At 40.0% G+C, this 22,176-nt stretch overlaps 1 protein-coding gene across 4 annotated transcripts in view; it reads left to right on the forward strand.

The window, feature by feature from the left end:
• The first annotated feature begins 8,619 nt into the window (after nucleotides 1-8,619).
• The window catches only part of LOC124856332 (protein arginine N-methyltransferase 8-B), a 32,802-nt gene continuing 19,245 nt past the window's right edge, over nucleotides 8,620-22,176 (forward strand). For 2 of the 4 annotated variants that reach the window (XM_047346675.1, XM_047346682.1), the window contains exons 1-3: nucleotides 8,620-9,276; nucleotides 13,284-13,529; nucleotides 17,823-17,978. In XM_047346675.1, coding sequence (XP_047202631.1) covers nucleotides 9,208-9,276; nucleotides 13,284-13,529; nucleotides 17,823-17,978 — 471 coding nt within the window. In that variant the 5' untranslated portion in view covers nucleotides 8,620-9,207. Of the gene's footprint in view, nucleotides 9,277-9,827; nucleotides 9,843-9,975; nucleotides 10,050-13,283; nucleotides 13,530-17,822; nucleotides 17,979-22,176 lie in introns of those variants that run through there. The other 2 variants (XM_047346690.1, XM_047346697.1) reach the window with 2 other exon arrangements.

Here is a 22,176-nt window from a genome sequence, read left to right on the forward strand (position 1 = left end):
GGACTGATCCAGGACCGTGGTGAGTCTGCATACAGACAGGAGGTGAACCGGCTCAGGACCACCTGGAGACTGTGGAGATGATGGTGGACCTTCGGAGAACTTTTGTAAATTTTTTGTTTACTTTTGTAAATTAGGTTTTCCTTATGGCCTCTTTGTTTGTTCTTAGGTTGCTGTTGTTGGTGTTCCTATGTTTCCCTCTAGTTTCTCTGTTTACTTTAGTTCATCGTTATTCTAGTTTCTTTATGCTTCATTTGATTAATTATCTTGCTTATAGTTTTGCTTAGTCTTTGTTTTCTGTTTATTGTTTATTAGTTACTTTGCCCATCCTCAGCCTTTGTAATTGTTTCACCTGTTCCATTCTGCCTCCCTGCCTCCTTGTCACAACTGTTCCCTGTTTCTTTGATTACCTGCCCTTTGTCATCCCTCAGTATATTAGTTGGTTTTGTGTCATTGCGTGTTGCAGGTTCCTCTGCGTTACTACCCCTGATTCTGTTTCGCTACGTTTCCTGCAGACAGCACTTATGTAAGTTTTGGTCTTGACTCTTGTTAGTACATGCAGTAATTTTGCTGCGTTTTCGTAAAGACCCAAAACCAAACCTTGACAGTATCAGGATATACTTTATGTTAATGGAAACTATTCTGGTAGAATTTAGCCATGGAGGTGCTGTTTTTGGGGGATAAAATGTAGATTTATTAATCATTTCTAAAATATTCAATGAAGCCAGTGGGTTCATTACTGGGTCCTACAATGGATCATTTCTTTGCAGGACCTGTGAGTCATTAAATATGAATCTTTGCCTCATGAGTTTCAGGAAGAATATTTCAACAAGGAGTGATAAGTTAATGTTCAATGACAGTGACTTATTAGAAATTTCAGTTCTAAAAATTGAAGGTATGTTATCTCCTTATAAATAAAAATTATATATGTTTTCACATTAGTTTAGTTTCTGTTTTTTCCTCTGCACTGACTGTCACAGTGTATAGTGTTTCATTGAGCAAAACTCTTATTTGTGTTAACCATCTGCAAGTCGCCATACATAGATGGAAAAGGATAAAGTAATACTAGCTGTAATCTAACACATCCCATTCACACCATTAGCCTCAGATATCTCTGCTTCACAATCAGTTGCACTTCCAGACCGTGAAGTTGCTGAACTCCAGGCCAAATGACAAAGGTCGTGCTCCTGATGGGCCTACTGTGTGGCTTGCAAATTTTTCAATCCATTTATAACCTGGAGCTCATCTCCTCACGTCGGTGCTATGAGAAAACAAGGAACTGTAACATTAAGCCTCTGTTCTGAGCAAGCCTGTTTTGGTTCTCGGTCTATCAAAGTATTTGTGTGTTTATTATCTGGAACAATCTAAAATTCTTACAGCAATTTCTGATGTTGGTATTTCACATTTCTATATAAAGTCAAGTAGCTTTTCCACTTAATACAAACCATCCATTTTCCCACACTTATTACTGTAGCTGATTATTTTGCTGTTTATTCCCATAAAAGGGGCAAAGGTCAAGTGTCCTTGTGCCCAACATACTTCTGTCTATGGGTGCTACAGATGTGTTAGGAAATGATCTCTGTCAATTGCCTGTAATGGATTTTCACATAATTAAACATCAAGTACATTTCACAGCAGGCTCATTGGTTGGATTTTCAGCAGTACATGAAAGTCATCGGATGAATGAAACAGAGGATATCAAACATACAATGAAGTGATCAAATATGTGCAAATGTGATGTTGATGGAGAAACTGACACAGGGTACTCATTAAAAACTGATGCAGCAAAATGAATGTAGCATATCAGAAAACATCCTCAAAAGACAAGGTTGATGGGCCTGCCATTTGCTGCAGCAAAATAAAAACAATAAGTGTATTTCAGAGTATTTCAGAGTATTTCAGAGTACCTCCAGCTGTGTGGGTGAAAAGCCTTGTTGATGTCAGAGGTCAGAGGAGAATAGGCTGAGTGGTTCCAGGTAATACACAGGCAACACTAGCTTAAATAACCAATGGATACAATCAAAGTGTGTGATGCCCTGCGATGGACTGGCGACCTGTCCAGGGTGTACCCCGCCTCTTGCCCATAGACTGCTGGAGATAGGCACCAGCTCCCCGGCGACCCACTATGGAATAAGCGGTAGAAAATGACTGACTGACTGACAATCAAAGTATGCAGAACACCAACTCTGAAGGTACAACATGTGGAACCATGAGGCAGAGGGGCTACAGCAGCAGAAGAGTACACCAGGTGCCACTCCTATCAGCTAAGAACAGGCAACTGTGGCTATAATTCTTACACATTCTAACACGAACAATAAGAAATAAAATTTTAAAAAAATGTTTCCAAAAAAAATAATTTGGAGCACCCAGTTAAGCACCCAAAAGAACCGGTTAGAGGATTTCCAGTAACCTCATTAAACTGTATTACCAGCATTTAAGGTTTGATGGGGATTTTGGGGATGCATGCCCAGATGGTTGCCTCATGTAGCTGTCCTGCAGGCGAGGCATGCAGCTGTCAGAGGCTCAAGCTTTAAAATAAGGGCTCCGACACAAAGGTTCCCGTTTGCCGCCGTTAGAGATAACTCCAAAGAAGGGCTAGTGAACAGTTCACGAAGCATCACAGAAACCCGTCACATAAACTTGGAACTTTAACACATGTTGCAGATACCTTTGCAGTTTTATTTGTACTAGCCTTGAAATGCAAAATCTGCCCAAGACTCCATTTAACTGACTGTAAACTTCAAAAATGACTGACATCTAAAACATTTTATAAAAAAGGTTTTTCATCAGGGAAAGCAATTATGTTTTCACCATTGCAAAGAGCTGCAAGGAACCCAACAAAAAAGGGAGAAAACAATCACATCCAATGAAGAAACATTGAACCACAACAAAAAAGGAGAGCTTATTAAGGTCCAAACACAACCTTTCATGAGTCAATCATCCTATTATTGCACGCAGGACAGAAGGCCTAAATAATGACCCCATCCGTCCTCATCCTCAGCCCTATTTCACAACAATAAGGTTTGATGAAGTCTGAATAAAAAATAAATCTGCTGTAGGGGTTTAAGAAACAGCACCTCTGATCCTATGACAAAATTATTATTTCCACATACACAACAGTAACTGTCCTCTACCTCAGAAAGTCCCATGGGCTGCTGACTGAATGGATGGGATTTTTGATCTTTCCTGTTTGGATTGTTGTGGTTTTATGCGTAAAATACAAGCTCAAATGAGGCAGACGTTTCAACTCTTGCATGTCCCAAAGGATAAAGACTTCTAAAGCAGATACACTACTGGGTCATAGCAATAAATCAATGAATTCTGCTTGTTCCTGTCACATCCTTGGCTGCAGGTGTGGAGAAATTTGACTGGCCTGCAGAGTCCTGACCTCGGCCTTCTTGAACATCTTTGGGATAATTTAGAGCGGAAGCTGCAATTCTGGTTTTCTCGTCTAACTATGAACACACTCCTAAACCTTGAAGAAGATGTTTACAGAATAGTCAAAGTTGCTATTGCTAGCAACAGTGCATCCATCAACAAATTGGACCACATAGATTTAGAATAGGATGTCATCAAAATGTATGTACATGTAGAAGTAGACAGACAAATACGTTTGGCAATATTGTGCATAATAAATGGATACAAACAAGAGGAGCTCTATGGGAAGAAATCTTCCCATAGAGCTCCTCTTCATCCAACAGGACAAACTGGTTTGATAAACTTCTAATCTACAGGCAGCTTTTCAGTTTTTTTCCAAGCACCTCACACACACACATGAAGCTATAAAAATAAACCCATTTGCTATCTGAAGATAAATTTGCCCTTTTAGTTTCTCTGTTTTCATCACTGTAAAATCTAGTATACAATTAAAACATCTAAAGCTCTTACTAATGAAGTTCTGTCTGTTATGCTTGGTTTTTAATTGGGACCAATGTGCAGACATGAGCTCAGGAGATGCATGGTAGAGACAGGAAGGAATGGATAAACCTACATGAGAACATGAAAGAAAGCACACAGGAACCAGGGTGAAAGTAACAGTAGACTTCAGCAAAACACTTAAAGAGACTTAAATACTGGGGAGACTCAACAAAGAGCAGGAGGTTGATTAGAGACAGGACGTGTGGTGAGGGAAGGCAAGTAACTGAAGTCAAGCTGAGGAAATGGGAGAAATGGTTGACAGAACACAGAGGAAACCAGAGAAGCACCGACACAGACAACAGAACAGAACCAGAACAGGGTACGACCTTACATAAGATGTAATCACAACAAGATTCAAACCAAAAGGTGACAAAGGACTTCAGAAACCGGAGCAACAGGAAACATAACATTAATTTTCAAAGACCTCATGGAAATGTTGTTTTTTACAGTATTTCGAGACGACGTTTGAATTGGCAGTACATAAATACACTGAATTGAAACTAAATAAAGAATCATATTTCCGTGATTTGACAGGGCCTTGGAGAACTATTCATACACCTTGAACTTTCCTACATTTTGTCAAATGAGAAAAATTTAAAGTGGTATGAATTATTTTTAAAACCACTGCAATGAGAAAATAATGCTATACACAACATCCTCTTTTATCAGGCTGTTCAACCATGTGTTGTGTGCATTTGAGCCTGGTGGCTACTTTACCAAGCTGCTGGATGTTTGTCAGCTGAACTGACGCAGAGAGAATTAATATTCAAATGACAGTCGGGGTATTCCCTAACTAAGCTACATTACAGACCAGCAGAAATGAAAGGAACCGATTAAAAGAAACAATCCGCAATGATCACAGGAGCACAGATTTATCAGCCACAGAAATAAACATAATAGAGTAAATAAATAATGCAAACGATTGAAGGTTCATCTCAAATTCTGATCCTGTGGGAATGAAGAGGAACAGAGACCCAATGAGAAACCAAAGAAATCAAGTCTGTTAGCCAGACAATATAAAAGAGGAGTGAGATCAAGATTAAGGACAATTTCCGCAGCAATGAGCTTAACAACACCATCAGTCGTCCTTGTGGTAAAATATTGATCCTGATGCTCTCTCATAATGCTGAAAACTGAGCTCCTGTATTAAGCTTTTGGCATTTCAGATAGATATACATAAAAAAAAATCCTTCACTAGTTGAGAGATGTGGGACATTTAGCAACTTTATTACCCATGAGTTAAACTCTTGGATGATCCTGGTGGTTGATCTTGATTCAGTGAAACTCTGTCTTCATCCAGACAGCAGGAGATTAAACAACACATGGGATATATCCCAGTTATCCCTGACAATAAAGATAGTTTTCTTCCAGGATCTCTGCTTAAACAGTCTCTGAGGAGAGAGGTCTGATGGTTCCCTAAGGAGTTCTCACCACAGGGGTTCTCAGTTCTGATGCTGATGTTAGGTAAGGATTTGTTGCAGCAGGTAAAGTAGTTCTCTGGTGAAGGATGGACATCTCAGTCATTTTAATCTCGTGAGGTGGAGCATCTTCTAAAGTAGTTTTTTGCTCAGAAGTGTGGTTTTGATGCTCTAATTATGGAGAATGTTAATGACATCAAAGATATTATACTGTTGATGCCCACTGCATTGATCTTCAGAGCAAATGCTCAAAGGGATAGTTTGGGAATGAGGTTTTGAAAAGTTATTATCAGTGATGTTTCCCTTAGCCATTGTTAAAGATGTCTGATTTCAGTGAATAAGGTGATCTCAATGTGAAATGAAGAAATCCTCCAAGCGGTGGAAGGCTAACATCTGGTTGGACCGGAGCTTCTGTTTTAGCTCATTTCACAATGTTTAAACAACATTATCAAACCTCAACTCTTTTGGAAGATATTATTGTAACATGTGTCAATGCTTTCTCAACTGTGGTGCACACATACAACTTAGATTTGACCTTTCAACTACGGGAACCACTTTTCTCCAGGTCCCCTCAAAATATCGTCAGACCAGAGATCGGATCAAATGGGTCTGAACGTCTGCCAGTACCTGTCAGTCCTTAAAGTGAATTATATTATCTTATATTGTTTAATGTAGAATTACTGAGAGCTTTGAAATTATCTTTTAATTTATCATCTTGTTGTCAAACCTTAAATGTGAATTCTGCCTTTTGTTCAGTGCAGTTATTACATCTTTAAAATGTTTGAATTCGAAAACAGACTCAGTCATGTGACAGTAGTATAGATTCGCGACATTTTTGTTTTCTGTCTAATGTAACGTGTCTCTCACACCAACCTCTCCTCTAAGAAACCCGATCTACCTTCTACATTCTTATTTCACCATCAAGCTTTCTTTGTATTTGTTTGTAAGCACTTTTCCTTTCCTATCCAAAGTGGGGAAACTCCAAACATCTAACATCAAGTAACAGCATTGTCCCCTCAAAAACACCTTCTCATTAGCTCTTACTGGTTAAACCTTTTAGGCCCATTGAAGTGGCCAAAGTGCTGTACAGGCCAAAAAAATAAAAAGAAAACAAAAATATAAAAATGACCAAAAGACACAAACAACCAAGAAGAAAACAAATAAATACAACACAAACAGTAAGTAAAATGAAAGACTAATAACTGAAACAGCCTGATGTTTTTGCTCAGCTGGAATTAAAAGCCAAGTTAAAAAGACACTTAAAATTATTCAAGGTATCAGCCATCCTTACGGCAAGAGGACGATTGTTCCAGAGATTGGTAGCAACAACAGAAAAGGCTTTGTCTCCTCGGGTCACAAGACAAGTCCTAGGAACATCTAAAAGCAACAGAAGTTCTGACCTCAAACTTCTCCTTGGAATGTGCTTGTGAAGAAGCTCTGTTAGATAAGGAGGTGCCTTAAAATCCAAAATTAAAGTCTTAAAATCAATCCTGAAACGTATGGGCAACCAGTGCAGGGAGGACAATATGGAGGTAGTAATGTGCTTACATTGCTTATTACCTTTTAGCAGACAAGCAGCAGCATTCTGGACCAGCTTCAGGAGACGAAGAAGGGAGTTGTCCAACACTGCATTAAGAAAGTTGCAGTAGTCCAGTCTAGAGGTAATAAAAGGCTGATCACCCTTTCAAGGCCAATATAAGGATACCAGGATACCATCCAGGATACCTTTACTGATAATAACATCACAGAACCTCACTTCAGAAATACCAACTCTCCCTTTAAGGTCCACACTCAGTTCTTTTTTAGCTTAGTTGACATAAAGGACAGGCTGTGTCCCCACAGAAAGCCCTTGGAGGTCTGAAGATGCTTTAATCTCATTTGTTGTGTCTTCGGCCAACTTATTGATCTGTTTTCTGCTGCTCAGCATTTTTAAGCATCTTGTGGTCATCATGTCACCTTATATCAGTTATCATTAAATCTATAAATCATTTGAAATTTAATCAAATTAAAAACTGTTAAGGTTTATGATGAAGTGCACACTGTCAGTTCAGCTGCAAATTATTTCTGAGAAATAAAACACATTAAAACATTTTGCATCTAAACACTGTAAAGTACATGGTGTCCCAAGTTCTGCTCCAAATCTTCTAAAAACCTACATGATGTGATGGCACTGAGTGCGGGTGACAAAAAGAGCCTTTAGCCAGGTTTCTATCTTGGTGCCTCATGTATATCTGCCTACCCTCTCTGATGAATAATGTAACACGTAGTGAGTGGTGTGGGTGGGTGGCAGAGAAGGATGGCCTCTCCTCAAAATAGACATCAGTGCAAAAAAGAAAAAGATCTCATGGAGAAGATAGAGCAGCATTTACATGTAAAATTTTACATCCACAGTAGCTTTTTTACAGTATCATAGTTTCAAACTTTCAAACAGATGGAGTAGGAGAAGAACGGCTGGTGTTGCAAGATCTGGAAACTACTCAGGCTAAGTAAAAGTGGGAAAAGCAGAACTGTGCAAACAGTTTTTACATGGATTTTCAGATGCTTAACATTTATTTATATACAACACAAACCGTGGGCGCTGCACGGTGGCACAGTTGGTAGAACTGTTGCCTTGAAGCAAGAAGGTCTTGGGTTCGACCCGATTGGGTCCGACCAGGGTCTTTCTGCATGGAGTTTGCATGTTCTCCCCGTACATGTGTGAGTTTTACCTGGGTACTCTGGCTTCCTCCCACAGTCCAAAGAAATTGCCCTTATGTGTGAATGAGTGGGTGCTTGGTTGTTTGTGTGTTGCCCTGCGATGGACTGGCGACCTGTCCAGGGTGGACCCTGCCTCCTGTCCATAGACTGCTGGAGATAGGCAGAAAACATTAGAGAACCTACAGCCTCATGAAGATCAAGGAACCATCAGACAGGTCAGGGAGGAATACAGATGCTTTTCATCTAATCTGATTGTGGTGATTTTAAAGAAAAATGTGCATAGCTGGAGTGAAACACACCTTAAAAGACTTGTAGCTGGAACTGCAGCAAAATGTGGTTCTACAATGTATGAATCAGGTGACTGGGTTGGGTGGCCAAATAGAAAGGTTTGCCATATTGTTCAGATTTTCATTTGTAAAAGATTTAGGGTCAGGGTTAGGCTATAGCAATGAATGGAAGTTAATGCGAGGTACTATGTGTATGTGTGTGTGTGTGTGGGGGGGGGGGGGGGGGGGGGGTGAGAGAGAGAGAGAGAGCGAGAGAGAGAGAGAGCGAGAGTACGGATCTCGTAGTGTAAACCAAGATCAACTTTCTGTAGCCAGAAGATTAGCACTCTGCGCCGACGGAGAGCTGATCAGTTGGATCATTCAGATGGGTTCCGTTTCATTAAAGATGCCATTAACTGTGAAGTGAGCTGATAAGAAATTCTCCGACTAATTTCTGAACGCAGCGAGTCTTTTTTCCCTCCACCTCTCTGAGGCAGCAGCGCCTGGGACTATTTTTAGAAACAATGTTGCGGTGGAAGAATTAATCTAACTGGGGATAAAACATTAGGTTGGTGGGAATCTGCTGCTTTTTGTGTGGACATTTTCAGAGATTTCAGTCTGCGCTCAGCCGGCCATGGGACAAGATGCTGCTCTGCCACGGCGTCCGCTCCTCTGGAAACTTTTGCGCCATGGAATCCACCACTCTTAGTAGAAACAGTGGCAGCTTTGCGCTAATTGGGACCTCATTGACTTTTCCTTTGTTTATCTTTTTCAAAATGTTAGAATATGTTAAGCGCATTGCAGTTTTGAAAATAACAGATAATTGTTTACCTATGAGGAACTAAGAATACTAAGAGTGTCAAGCTGAAGGCTTCTATTTTACTTTTGAGTGCACATTTTTGGGGGCTCTTATGGGAATTAAACACTCGTCTCGCTGCATGCTCCTCAGGAGAAAAATGGCGGAATCTGAAAGCAGTGAGGTAAGTGTAAAAACGTGAATTTGATTATCATAAGAAGAACCTGGAGAGCTCCGGTTTTAAAATCGAACCAGAGAGTTTAATGCATCAGGAGGCATGCGGGTTAGCGGATGTTGCAGCACCGACTGACTGTAAAGGACTGACTGTGTCTCTCTCTGCAGAGATCTTTCACCAGACATGTTCTACAAAGCTTTGTAGACATGAAAGAACTGATTACATTGCTGGCATAACTAAGATGATTTGCAGTGGTTTCAGTTTGTTGAATGAAAGATGTCACTTAGGAGACAGTACCGGGATGGTTCAGGAGCAATCCAGTCTGCATCCCAACTGTCGACTGATTTCCGGATTCATGCATTAAAACAAAGTAAACGTCTATGAACCTCATGACATTAAAAGGACACGTTGTACCTCATAATGTGGGCCATGCAACATTCAGCAGACCAGCGTCCGGCTTCTTCACTCTGCTGGGAATTGCGTGCGCTGTCCAAGGTACTGCGGTACGTTGCAGTCCAATCGGGGGACTGCTGCGACTCATGGGGCAGTTTCTGGGGAAGTAGGGTGATCTAAAGGTAATCTAAATGGATGGTAGCGAGTTTCAAGGATTTAAAAAAGAGCAGAATTGAGCTCCACAAGCTCTGAATTTGAGAAAGTGCTTATTTTTTCCTTCTCTGAAATGAGTTGTGTCACTTATCATTTCTAAAGAGAATCCATGATGTGACCTTCAACAGTACTGAGTGATGTCGAATCTGGAAGTGGACTAATTCAAACAATCGGAGGTTAGAGCCTTATGTTCCTCCCTGCATGTTTCATCACTAGAAGTTCAGTCTAAACAGGGGAATGTAAGAGGCAGTCCCCACTGTCATAACAGTTTATCAGTATCTGCATGCAGGAAGGAAGGGTTAGCCTTCATTATAATACTTTCTGTCCAGGAATGCTCTTTGTCGTTTTGGGATATCTGTTTGGAAGGACCAACTCATGTAATGGCAAAATATCAAATATCCTCCTAAACAACAGTACTATAAAAATGATTACAACCATACTCATTATTTTATATGAAAGATCAACACCAAGTGGTGCAAAAGTGGATGAAAAATTATACACTGTTTCCAAAATCTTTTACTAATAAAAATCTTAAATTTGTCAAACTTTGAAAATCTCATGGATCTCTGTTAAATCCAACCTCTAAAAATGGAAATAGTATGACACACTGCAGACCTTCCTGGGCTAAACAACGTTATTTGAAGAAGGAGCAGAGGATCTAGGGGAGGTCCAGACATCCAAAGCTAAAAGAGGAGAAAGTGTTGACAGGACAGCTAACAGTTTTGTATTCCACAAATTTGGCTTTTATGAAAGAGTGATATAAATGAAGCTATTGGGGTCACCAGAATAAATTTGTAGATGTAGGTGTCTTAAGATTTCCAAAACTTTACCTTTTAGACAATATGAAATCTGGTAAAACGTGGTGGTAGCAGCATCACGCTATGGGGTTCCATTTCCTTAGCAGGGACAGGGAAGCTGATCAAAGTTGATAGGAAGATGGATGGGTCTAAAAACAAGACAACACTGGAAGAAAACCTGCTAGAGGCTGCAGAAGACATGAAACTGGGATGGAGATTCACCTTCCAACAGTACAACAAGCTTAGACATACAGCCAGATCTACAATGGAATGATCAAAAAAGCCTAGTCAAAGTCCAGATCTAAATCTAAATGGTAGCAGGACTTAAAAAAATATTAGCAAACTCTCGATTCAATCTAAACTCGAGCAAAGTTGCAGTGAAGAATAGGAAAAGGTTTCAGTGTCTGTTGGCTCAAAGGGCGCTGCATACAAATGCACATCACACTGGTTTATTATTTGCCAGGAAAAATTAAAACTATTATTATTTTTCTTCAACCTCTCAGCTATATGCTACTTTGTGTTGATCTATCACATAAAATTTCAGCAAAGTACATTAAAGTTTGTGGTTGTAACGTGACAAAATGTGGAAAAGGTTGAGGGGTATTCACACGTTTGCACCTTTGTTTGTGGAAGACTGTTTTCCTGATGAAGGGTGATAGCAACATGAAAATATGTACGACAACACACTATTAGACAAGATCTAAAGCCCAACTGATTTTAATCCATTTTAGAGATATGCATTGAATGCTGGGCTGCATGGTGGCGCAGGTGGTAGCACTGTTGCCTTGCAGTAAGAAGGTCCTGGTTTTGATTCCCGGTTGGGGGTCTTTCTGCATGGAGTTTGCATGTTCTCCCTGTGCATGCGTGGGTTCTCACCAGGTACTCTGGCTTCCTCCCATAGTCCCAAAACATGACTGTTAGGTTATGTGGTTTCTCTAAATTGCCCTCAGCTTTGAGTGTGAGCACATCTTCATTTGTCCTGAGTGTCTCTGGCAACCTGTCCAGGCTCTACCCTGCCTCTCACCTAATGGCTGCTGGAAATAGGTACCGACCCTGCGTGGACAAGTGGGTATAAAAGATGGATAGATATATATCATCATTTATTCATCCATCTACATAGTTAGATGGATGAACATATTCATTCATTTAATCATTGTGGAGCTGAAATATAAACCAGTATTTATATATCCACCTTCCCAATTTTTATGTTGGTTAGTAAGTATAATGAATATTTATTTATTTATATGATACATTGGTGTTAAATGAAACACTTTTAGAGGAGACCATCTTACCTACAGTGGGCAGCAATCAGGGGTCTTGAGAGAAACCGAATCCTATTCTAATCCGAGGATTTTTCTGATGAACACAAGCTAAGAACTGCTTTAAACAGGGATGAAGATCAGCCGTTTACATTTTGTTTTAACTCAAACTTTTCATATTAGTTTTTGAGAATGCCACAAAAGATTCTCATGAATCTGAATGATCCAATGTTCTTGTTTTTGTTTTTTGTTTTCATGATGAAAGAACATTATGTGAAGATACTGAAGCAACATATCCAGACATCAGTCAGAAAGACACAGATGGGTCTTTCAAATGTCCCTCAGCATACCACCAGATTAGTTGCAAAATAGCTTTAGGACGACAAAGTCAATGTTTAGGAGCAGCCATGATTTCAGTCCCAGAAGATGTAGGCAGTGAGGCCTACAAACCTGACCCAGTACTACCAGTTCTGTCTGATAAAAGAAATAGAATAGAATATAAATATCCTTTATTGTCCAGTAATAAAGGATATAGTGTACCAGCAGAAAAGCGAAAGGCAAACAGAGGCATGCAAATTTGCACAAATGTAAAAATATAAAAACAAACAATAAGAAAAAGAGACTGTACAATAATGGCAGATTTATAACATAAGAAACTAATACTGTACAGTTAAACATAGCATACTCTGATTAAATGATATGTGCAGCAGAGTAGTAATTTAAAAAATGTACAAAATGGACCAAAATGCTAGGAAGTTTCTGGAAGAAAACCCAAAACATCTGTCTCAAGTCATACAGTTTAAAGGCAGTTTTATCAAATACTAAAACAATTAATGGAAACTTCTAAATATGGAGAAAAAGTATTCTGACATTTTAAAAGTAGAAAAAATAAATTGGTAATCCCAAACTGAAAGGTCTGTGTTGTTCGTGTTCCTGAAAAGTAATAATAACCTAACAATAATAAACTCCTCAAATAGTCATTCATCCATCTTGGCAAATACATGTTTTTCCTCATGTATTTTTAGACGCCTGAAAGTTGGAATGACAACAAGCAGCAGAAAAGCTTGCTGGCTCTTTGCCAAGATGCAGACTCTGTTGGTTCATCACTCCTTCACAAACCAACTCAGACACCTTCCTAACAGGCCGTACAGGTGAAGGTCACAGCACTGTGGCTGTATGCTGTGTGTCTTGCAGAGTGTTCTGCCTCCTGCTGCTTATTCACACAAGTCAGCGTGCTTTCAGTACTTTGTGAAGTTACCAGAAAGAAGGTTATCTGAAGACGGACAGAGAGGCAAAAAAAAAACCCCATTATTGTCAGCCTGAAATGTTTGTCTTTTTTGTTTGTTTTTTATAGCAGCCTCAGTCCCAACCACGGCCAGTCCGGATTATTCCCTCTCAGTCAGCGCAGCCGACCTCGCTGCCCAAGCCTGTGCCTTCAGTCCAGCCCACCGCTCGGCCTTCTCTCCCACCACACACCCCCCATGCTGCCAGTCTTCCTAGCTGCCCGGGGCGAGGGAAGATGGCCAAGTTCCTCAACCCGGAGGAGATGACTTCCCGAGACTACTACTTTGACTCTTACGCCCACTTTGGTATTCACGAGGTAAGCCTTTACATCAGTACTGGCAGTAAACCAAAACTGTGATTAACCATAGTTAATTCATGATTTATTAAGGGGGATTACCTTTTCACACATGGCCAGGTTGGTTTGGAAACAGCCTTTTGTATTCACTCAGGTTATATTTGTCTGACATTAAATTAATTTCATTATTGGAAACATTAAAGTGTGACATAAAGGTCGAAACAGAGGAAATCTGTAAGGGAGTAAATACTGTTTGATGGCCCTGTAGCTGTAGAAGCTCTGTCACAGAGATAAGCTCTTTCATTGGTCTCAGTTAAAACCTGAGCCACTAAACTGTAAAACCATTGTTCAGGCAGTGGTACCCACAGCTCCAGATTATCTTTATTTGGAAACTGTGTAGATACATAGAAGGAAGGAAAGGTTATGTGAATTAAACTAAAGTGGAGCAAGATGATGTTTATTTGAGAGGTTCGGTATCACTTCCCTCATTTCCTCCTTGAGGTCTTAAATATTCTTGAACCAAAGTTCCTGTTTATATTCTTCCAGTATAGTTTCCACGTGTACACATTGCAAAATTGTAGCAGTTGCACACCAACGCATTCAGATGTATGACTAAAATGTTTTTATAGCCACTGTACAGAAATTACAGTTTAAAATTTCATGTTTTTTATTCAGTTTCAACTTTTTAAGACAGCTGGAAGAAATAAATACAGAAATTATTTAAACCTGCTGTGCATGTCTTGTTGGTAAAGCACTAAAACATGTGCTTCTGCAGATAAGGCTTTTTCATGCCTTGTTTAGGAGTAATTATCTCACTCTGTTCTGTGCTGCGTTGGAGAGTTACATAAAAAATAACTGTGTGTGAATTTTCTGAAGGCCAGTCCCCCAGATAGCTTCAGCTCATCTTCTTTAATGTTCAGAAGCTTTTAACTCAGACCTTTATGTCACAAAGGGTTTTAGAGATGGTTGAGGTTATGATAGTACAGCCCCTTCAAAAGGCAAGAAATCTTAACCTTTCCTTTAAGAAGTATCTTCTTGGGAACTGCAGCAAGAACCATGTCAAGAATCTGTTGAGCTGAGCTGTGCTCTATAGAAACCTTCTGGGTTTTGTCACGGAGTGGCATTTTGGACTTTGTTTTATGGTTTCTTGTGATTTATTTTGCTTAGATGTTTCTATTTTGGTTTTTGTATCATGTTTTCTTTTCTCCCTCTTCCGCCTCCTAGTCTTTACTTCTTAAGTTCTTTTATGGTTGTTTTCTTATTACTTTGTATGGTTTATTATTATTATTATTATTATTATTATTATTGTAATTATTATAGTTCTTGGTCTTCCCAGGATTCTCTAATTTTATTTCTCTTTAGTATATTTGTGTTTAATTGTGTTTTATTATTTGTTCCTTTGCATTCTTCTTGTTTACTAGTTTATTTTCTGTTTCCTTTCCAGTTAATTCAGTCAGTGTGGTTAGGTTTGTTGACTTTTGTATTCAGGTTTTATTTATGGGTTCTTTGTTTTCAGGTTATTATTGTTGTTCCTATGTTCCCTCTAGTTTCTCTGTTTATTTTAGTCATAATTATTCTAGTTTTCTTATTCCCCATTTGATTATTTATCTTTGTCTATAGGTTTGCTTGGTCTGTGTTTCTGTTTATTAGTTACTTTGCCCATCCTCAGCCTTTGTAATTGTTTCACCTGTTCTTTCTGCCTCCTTGTCACACCTGTTCCCTGTTTTCTCTGATTACCTGCCCTTTGTTATCACTCAGTATATTAGTTGGTTTTGTTTCATTGTTGGTTGCTGGTTCCTTGTGTTCGTTACACCTCGTTCTCGTCCATGATTATGCTTTGTTTTTTGCATTACCTTGCCCTGGGAAACCTGCAGTGATTTTGCTACATTTTGACCTGGTAAATAAATCTTTGAATTACAAAGATGATCCTGCCGAGCTTTTGTCTGCACTTTGGCCCGATCCAAAACCACATCGTGACAGGTTTCAAAAAATAAGAATGAAATAGATCAATTTCTAAAACAGATAAACTAACTAAACGTTATTAATATATACATATGCTGTATGTATATATATATATATATATATATATACACACACAGACACACACACACACACACACAGGGGTTGGACAATGAAACTGAAACACCTGTCATTTTAGTGTGGGAGGTTTCATGGCTAAACTGGACCAGCCTGGTAGCCAGTCTTCATTGATTGCACATTGCACCAGTAAGAGCAGAGTGTGAAGGTTCAATTAGCAGGGTAAGAGCACAGTTTTGCTCAAAATATTGAAATGCACACAACATTATGGATGACATACCAGAGTTCAAAAGAGGACAAATTGTTGGTGCACGTCTTGCTGGCGCATCTGTGACCAAGACAGCAAGTCTTTGTGATGTATCAAGAGCCACGGTATCCAGGGTAATGTCAGCATACCACCAAGAAGGACGAACCACATTCAATTCAATTAAAAAATACTTTATTAATCCCAAAGGGAAATTAAATGTTGATATAGCTCATATTATGAAGGTTTTCTCAAAGAGCCGTTGTAGATGCTGATGGCTGTGGGCAGGAAGGATCTCCTGTAGCGCTCCATCTTACATCACATCTGAAGAAGCCTCTGACTGAAGACACTCTGTTGTTGTAGGACAGTCTCATGAAGAGGATGCTCAGGGTTCTCCATAATGTTCTTCATTATGGAGAAGCAGGTGTATGATGGCATCTTCAACTCCAACTCCACAGCGATAAGCAAACTGAAGGGGGTCCTGATGGTTTACTGTTTGCTTACTCAGGTGGGCCAACAGGAGTCTCTCTAGGACCTTCATGATGTGAGATGTTAGGGCAACAGGTCTATAGTCATTGAGGACTGATGGGTGAGTTTTCTTTGGTACCGGAACAATTAATCCACAGTCCACAGTTAATCCAACAGGATGAAAGGGATGTTCTGGTGCTAACCTGGATTGTATCCAAAAAACATAAAACCACGGCTGCCCAAATCATGGCAGAATTAAATGTGCACCTCAACTCTCCTGTTTCCACCAGAACTGTCCGTCAGGAGCTCCACAGGGTCAATATACACGGCCGGGCTGCTATAGCCAAACCTTTGGTCACTCATGCCAATGCCAAACGTCGGTTTCAATGGTGCAAGGAGCGCAAATCTTGGGCTGTGGACAATGTGAAACATGTATTGTTCTCTGATGAGTCCACCTTTACGGTTTTCCCCACATCCAGGAGAGTTACGGTGTGGAGAAGCCCCAAAGAAGAGTACCACCCAGACTGTTGCATGCCCAGAGTGAAGCATGGGGGTGGATCAGTGATGGTTTGGGCTGCCATATCATGGCATTCCCTTGGCCCAATACTTGTGCTAGATGAGCGCGTCACTGCCAAGGACTACCGAACCATTCTTGAGGACCATATGCATCCAATGGTTCAAACATTGTATCCTGAAGGCGGTGCCGTGTATCAGGATGACAATGCACCAATACACACAGCAAGACTGGTGAAAGATTGGTTTGACGAACATGAAAGTGAAGTTGAACATCTCCCATGGCCTGCACAGTCACCAGATCTAAATATTATTGAGCCACTTTGGGGTGTTTTGGAGGAGCGAGTCAGGAAACGTTTTCCTCCACCAGTATCACGTAGTGACCTGGCCACTATCCTGCAAGAAGAATGTCTTAAAATCCCTCTGACCACTGTGCAGGACTTGTATATGTCATTCCCAAGACGAATTGACGCTGTATTGGCCGCAAAAGGAGGCCCTACACCATACTAATAAATTATTGTGGTCTAAAACCAGGTGTTTCAGTTTCATTGTCCAACCCCTGTATATATAAACACATGTTCATCTCTTCCTGTTCTAATCTCATATGTTCTTCTTTCAGCTGATATTCTTAAACTGGATTCTGCAAAGTGAAAACAGGAAGCTGTGGAGGGAGTGAATATAAGAATATGTTCCTATTGTGACCTGTGAGATGATTTTTTTTATACATCAGGAATGTAGGTCAGGGATATTTTGTCACTTTCGCAAATTCTCCTCAGAAGCTGCTTGAAACACAAAAGAGCTGCACACAGGTTGAACCTGCTGCACATCCAGATACATTAAATATGGATTTAAGTGAAACATGCAGCTAAGAGCAAACAGGGAGAAATTAGTTGAAAGCTGTGTCTTATTTCTCAATGCTCTACTGTAGCTATGGCAGCAAAATCAGGTTCCAAATGTGCAATCAATGTCTTTTAGTTCAGAGAAAAGCTTTCACCCATTTAAAGGTTCAAAGTAGCAACAGATTCCTGACACTCATAATGTTCCTATTTTAGGAAATGCTGAAGGATGAGGTGAGGACGCTAACCTACAGGAACTCCATGTATCACAACAAGCACATCTTCAAGGATAAAATAGTGTTGGATGTTGGAAGTGGGACTGGGATCCTCTCCATGTTCGCAGCCAAAGCTGGAGCAAAGCACGTCTACGGGGTAAGATGTGTTTTCATGTGTTTATCCATCATACTCTAGCTCCTATGGATCTGTTCCTTACACTGCATTGATTTTCAGAACAACGGCTGTCCAACATCACTGAACTGATCAGTCAATGTTTTCCATTAGTTTATTTCTACATGCCAAACATTTTTTCAGCAGACGTAGTAGAGTAAAATAAAACCAAGACACCCAACAGTCATCACATGCATTCTGCTGGTTCTGTTTTATTGAATTATTACTTATAAAGGACGTGTTCAAAATAATAACAGTGTGAAGTTTAATCAGTGAACCAATCAGTGGCTCTAATATAATGCTGGACCTGCTGGTTATGAGCATTTCTCTCACAAAATCTGAGGAAAACACAAGTGCAACTCATAAATTTTGATTTATTGTGAAACATTAAATATTTTACCTCACTCATCACAGAAAGTGAAACTCATACATTATATAGATTCATTACACTTTGTGTAAAATATTTCAAATCTTTATGTCATGTAATTATGATGATTATGGCTTACAGATAATGAAAACCCAACATTCAGTGTCTCAGAAATGTCAGACTTTTAAGAAGTATCTTCATTTCCATGAGCTCAGTACTTGGTTGGGGCTCCTTTTGCATGAATTACTGCATCAATGCTGTGTGGCATGGTCGTGATCAGCCTGTGGTTCTACTGAGGTGTAATGGAAGCCCAGGTTGCTTTGATAACGGCCTTCAGGTCATCTGCATTGTTGGTTCTGGTGTCTGTCATCTTCCTCTTGACAATAACTTTGGCAGTGTTGGCTGGACTTCAAGCAATGTGGATTCTCTGCCTCTACCCTCTTCCTCTAGATTCTGGGACCTTGATTTCCAAGCAAAATGCAAACTTTACTTTCATCTAAAACATTGACTTTGGGCTGCTGAGAAGTAGTTCCATTGCTTTTCTCTTTATCCCAGGTAAGATGCTTGTAGCCCATGTGTGAGATTTGTCTTTGTGTATGATATGCTGACTCCAGCATTAGTTCAGTCCTTATAGAGTTCCCCTAAATTCTTGGATGGATTTTGTTGGACAATCATCTCAAGGCTGCGGTTATCCCTATTTCCTGCTACACTTCTTCCTTCCACTGAACTTTCTATGAATATGCTATAACTTTTTTCAAATATCCAAACTATCTGAGAGACTGGATTTTGGATTCCATAATCTGTAAGAGTACAAGAAATGAAGGCTTGAAATATTCCAATTTATTTGTAAATAATCTAAACAAAATATGAGTTTGACTCAAAGGTTAACAAAAATTATACTTTTTCACTATATTAAAAGTTTGGACGCTGAACTTGTAGGTCCTTCCAGAGATTATGTATAAGGAGGTCTACAGCTACCTGTTAGAACTGTAACAATTAGAAGATGCCTGTGTGAAGCCAAGCTGTTGATGAGAAGACCCTACAAAGTCACAGTGTTATACAACCAACATGCTGGTGAAGATACAGTTTGTAAAAGCGCACTAACTGGCCTAAACAGAATTGGCACAACATTTTTGGACTAATGAAAGCAATGTTGCTCTTTTTGGATCTAGGAGCCACAAAACGTTTGGCAGACTAGACCTGAACACTGAAATGAAACCATAGTATACTGACGCATAGTGACTCAGGTATCATGGTGTGGGGATGTTTGTCATTTGGTGGTACCAGGGCTCGTTATTGCCTGCCAGGGATTATAGAAGTCATGTTGCCTCATGCTGAAACAAAAATGTCATGAAAGACAACAACCTCAAACACTCCAGTAAGAAGCAACATTTTGGTTCCAGACCAACAAGGTGAACATTATAGAAAACCTTTGGGGTGACATCAAACATGCTGTTTCAGAGGCAAAATCAAGACATGCAGGAAAGCTTCATCTTCATCAATTTTTATCAGTTTATACAGTAAATGTTTGAGAGTGGAAACATGTGCTCTGCTTTGAGAAGGAAGATGCAGTGTTCCCGTGTCGTTTGCAGGTTTGGACATAAAAGCTATTCTAAGGATGTTAAGCTTTGCCCCTTTTTTAAAATCCAAATGTATTTTGAATTTCACCAAGTGTCTGCTGTGTGGGACTTTGTAGCACATTTCAAACATTTCCTTTGGCCGATCTGCAGTTGGTAAAAGTGTGCAGACTCTGAAACAGGTTGCGATCTGAGAACCTTCCCTGCACTGGTCTTCTGTTTTGGAACAGAAATAGTTTTGACCCAAGGCATGTCTGAGAATAAATGCGGCGTACTCAACGCTGGCTTGAGATGATCATATGGAGATTATTTTTGACTCCATTGCTATCCACATGCTTCAGGAAAGATGTGATTAACTCTGAACTGACGAGAGAGTTTTTCTTTTTATGCGGTACTGGTTGACATTCTGGTGTTTGTGTGACTTTACCTGAAGCCTGGTGTTTGTTTGCCTTCTCTGTCTAGCTGTCTCTTTCAGTTTCTTATTTCACTGGATCTCTGTCCTTGCCTTTTGGCCCCAGTTGCTGTTCTTCAGATGCTTTTCACAACTGTGTTGCTCCTCTCCATCTGGCTTGGTTTTGTCTGCAACTATAGAGTTAAGATTTCAGTCAGTCAGTCAGTCATTTTCTACCGCTTATTCCATAGTGGGTCGCGGGGGAGCTGGTGCCTATCTCCAGCAGTCTATGGGCGAGAGGCAGGACTTCAGAGATCAGTATATCTTTAACTGGAATGATAAATATTTTAGCTATTTATCATTCCAGTTGTCTATTTATTTTAGGTGACTATGGCTCAGTAGGAAGAGTAGTTGTCTTGCAATCAGAAGGTTGTGGGTTCAATTCCAGCTTCCTCCTGCCATATGTTGATGTGCCCCTGGGCAAGGCACTTAACCTCAAGTTGCCTACCGATCTGTGTATCGGTGTATGAATGTGAGTGCGATTGGGTGAATGTGGCTCTAGTGTAAAGTGCTTTGAGCGGTCTGTATGACTGGAAAAGCGCTATATAAGTTCAGTCCATTTACCATTTATTGATGTGTTGGATCTGTACCAGATGTCAAAGAGGAAATATGCAGTTTGAACTGCATAGAAAAGATGTCATGCATCAATATTGTGAACTACTTGCTATCAGTGAGGCCAGCGCTGAGAGCAGAATGAGAGGGATTACAGTTCTAAGATTAAAACAGGATTTTACCATTCAAGTAAGATCTTTAAAAAATCTCTTTAGGGCCTGGAGCACTTAGTGGTGGGGGGTTTATTGTTCACTAAGGGCCCAGCACAGGTAGGGGCCCTGAAAAAGCGTGGGATGAAATGTTTGTGTTTTGTGTTGCATTTTTAATCATTCAAATTAATTCTTGTCTGATTGTTGTTACATGATAATCATGCAACCAACAAACCAATGGTTATGAATCTCTATCATTTAGAAGTCAATGAATCTGGTGCGCATCATCTTGATTCTGCTATGATCTGCATCAGATTCTGATGAATAATGGATTTTTTTGATCAGATGAACACTGGAGGATCATAAAGGTCACTGCTCTGCTTGCACAGAGAGACTTGTGTGCTGCTGTTGTCTTTACTTTGCATCGTATCCCTACGTCACACATTTTGTCCAGGCCCATTTAACCCCTCCACCTAATAGCCTTTATGGCTCTGTGGCCACCTCCAAAGGTGGATCTGCAGAGGAACAGCAGTGGGTCAACTTTGATTTTAACCTTTATCACTTATTTTAAATAACCCACCAACCAACACAAAACATCAGACACTTACTAGGCATGACACATGGCCCAGCATGGGCACCCTGGTTGATCTGAGGCCATGCAGCTCAATACACAACAAACTGATAACAGACTGATGTTCTGGGTCTTCCAACACAATTCTATCAGTACCATTAACCCTTTCAGCAAGTTAAGCTACAGTAGCCTGTTAGTTGGATCAGACCAGGCAGACCCACCTTTATTTCTTGTTTGCATCAATGCTTCTGGTGGTTGACTGATGAACGCTTTGCATCATCGGTTCACCACTGATCCTTCCTTGAACCATGTTGATACATACTGACCACTGCAGACTGGAAACAACCCAAAGGATCTGTGGTTTTAGAGATGCTCTCATCTCATTTATCTAGTTTTCACAGGCCTTGTTAAACTCACTAAAATCCCCACACTGACTGTTACTTCTGCTTGTAACATCTTGACTTTAAGGAAAAAATGTCCCCCTGCTGCCTGAAATATCCCACCCACTAACAGGTG

Source organism: Girardinichthys multiradiatus, chromosome 2 (assembly GCF_021462225.1).
Source record: "Girardinichthys multiradiatus isolate DD_20200921_A chromosome 2, DD_fGirMul_XY1, whole genome shotgun sequence".
Lineage (NCBI taxonomy): Eukaryota > Metazoa > Chordata > Actinopteri > Cyprinodontiformes > Goodeidae > Girardinichthys > Girardinichthys multiradiatus.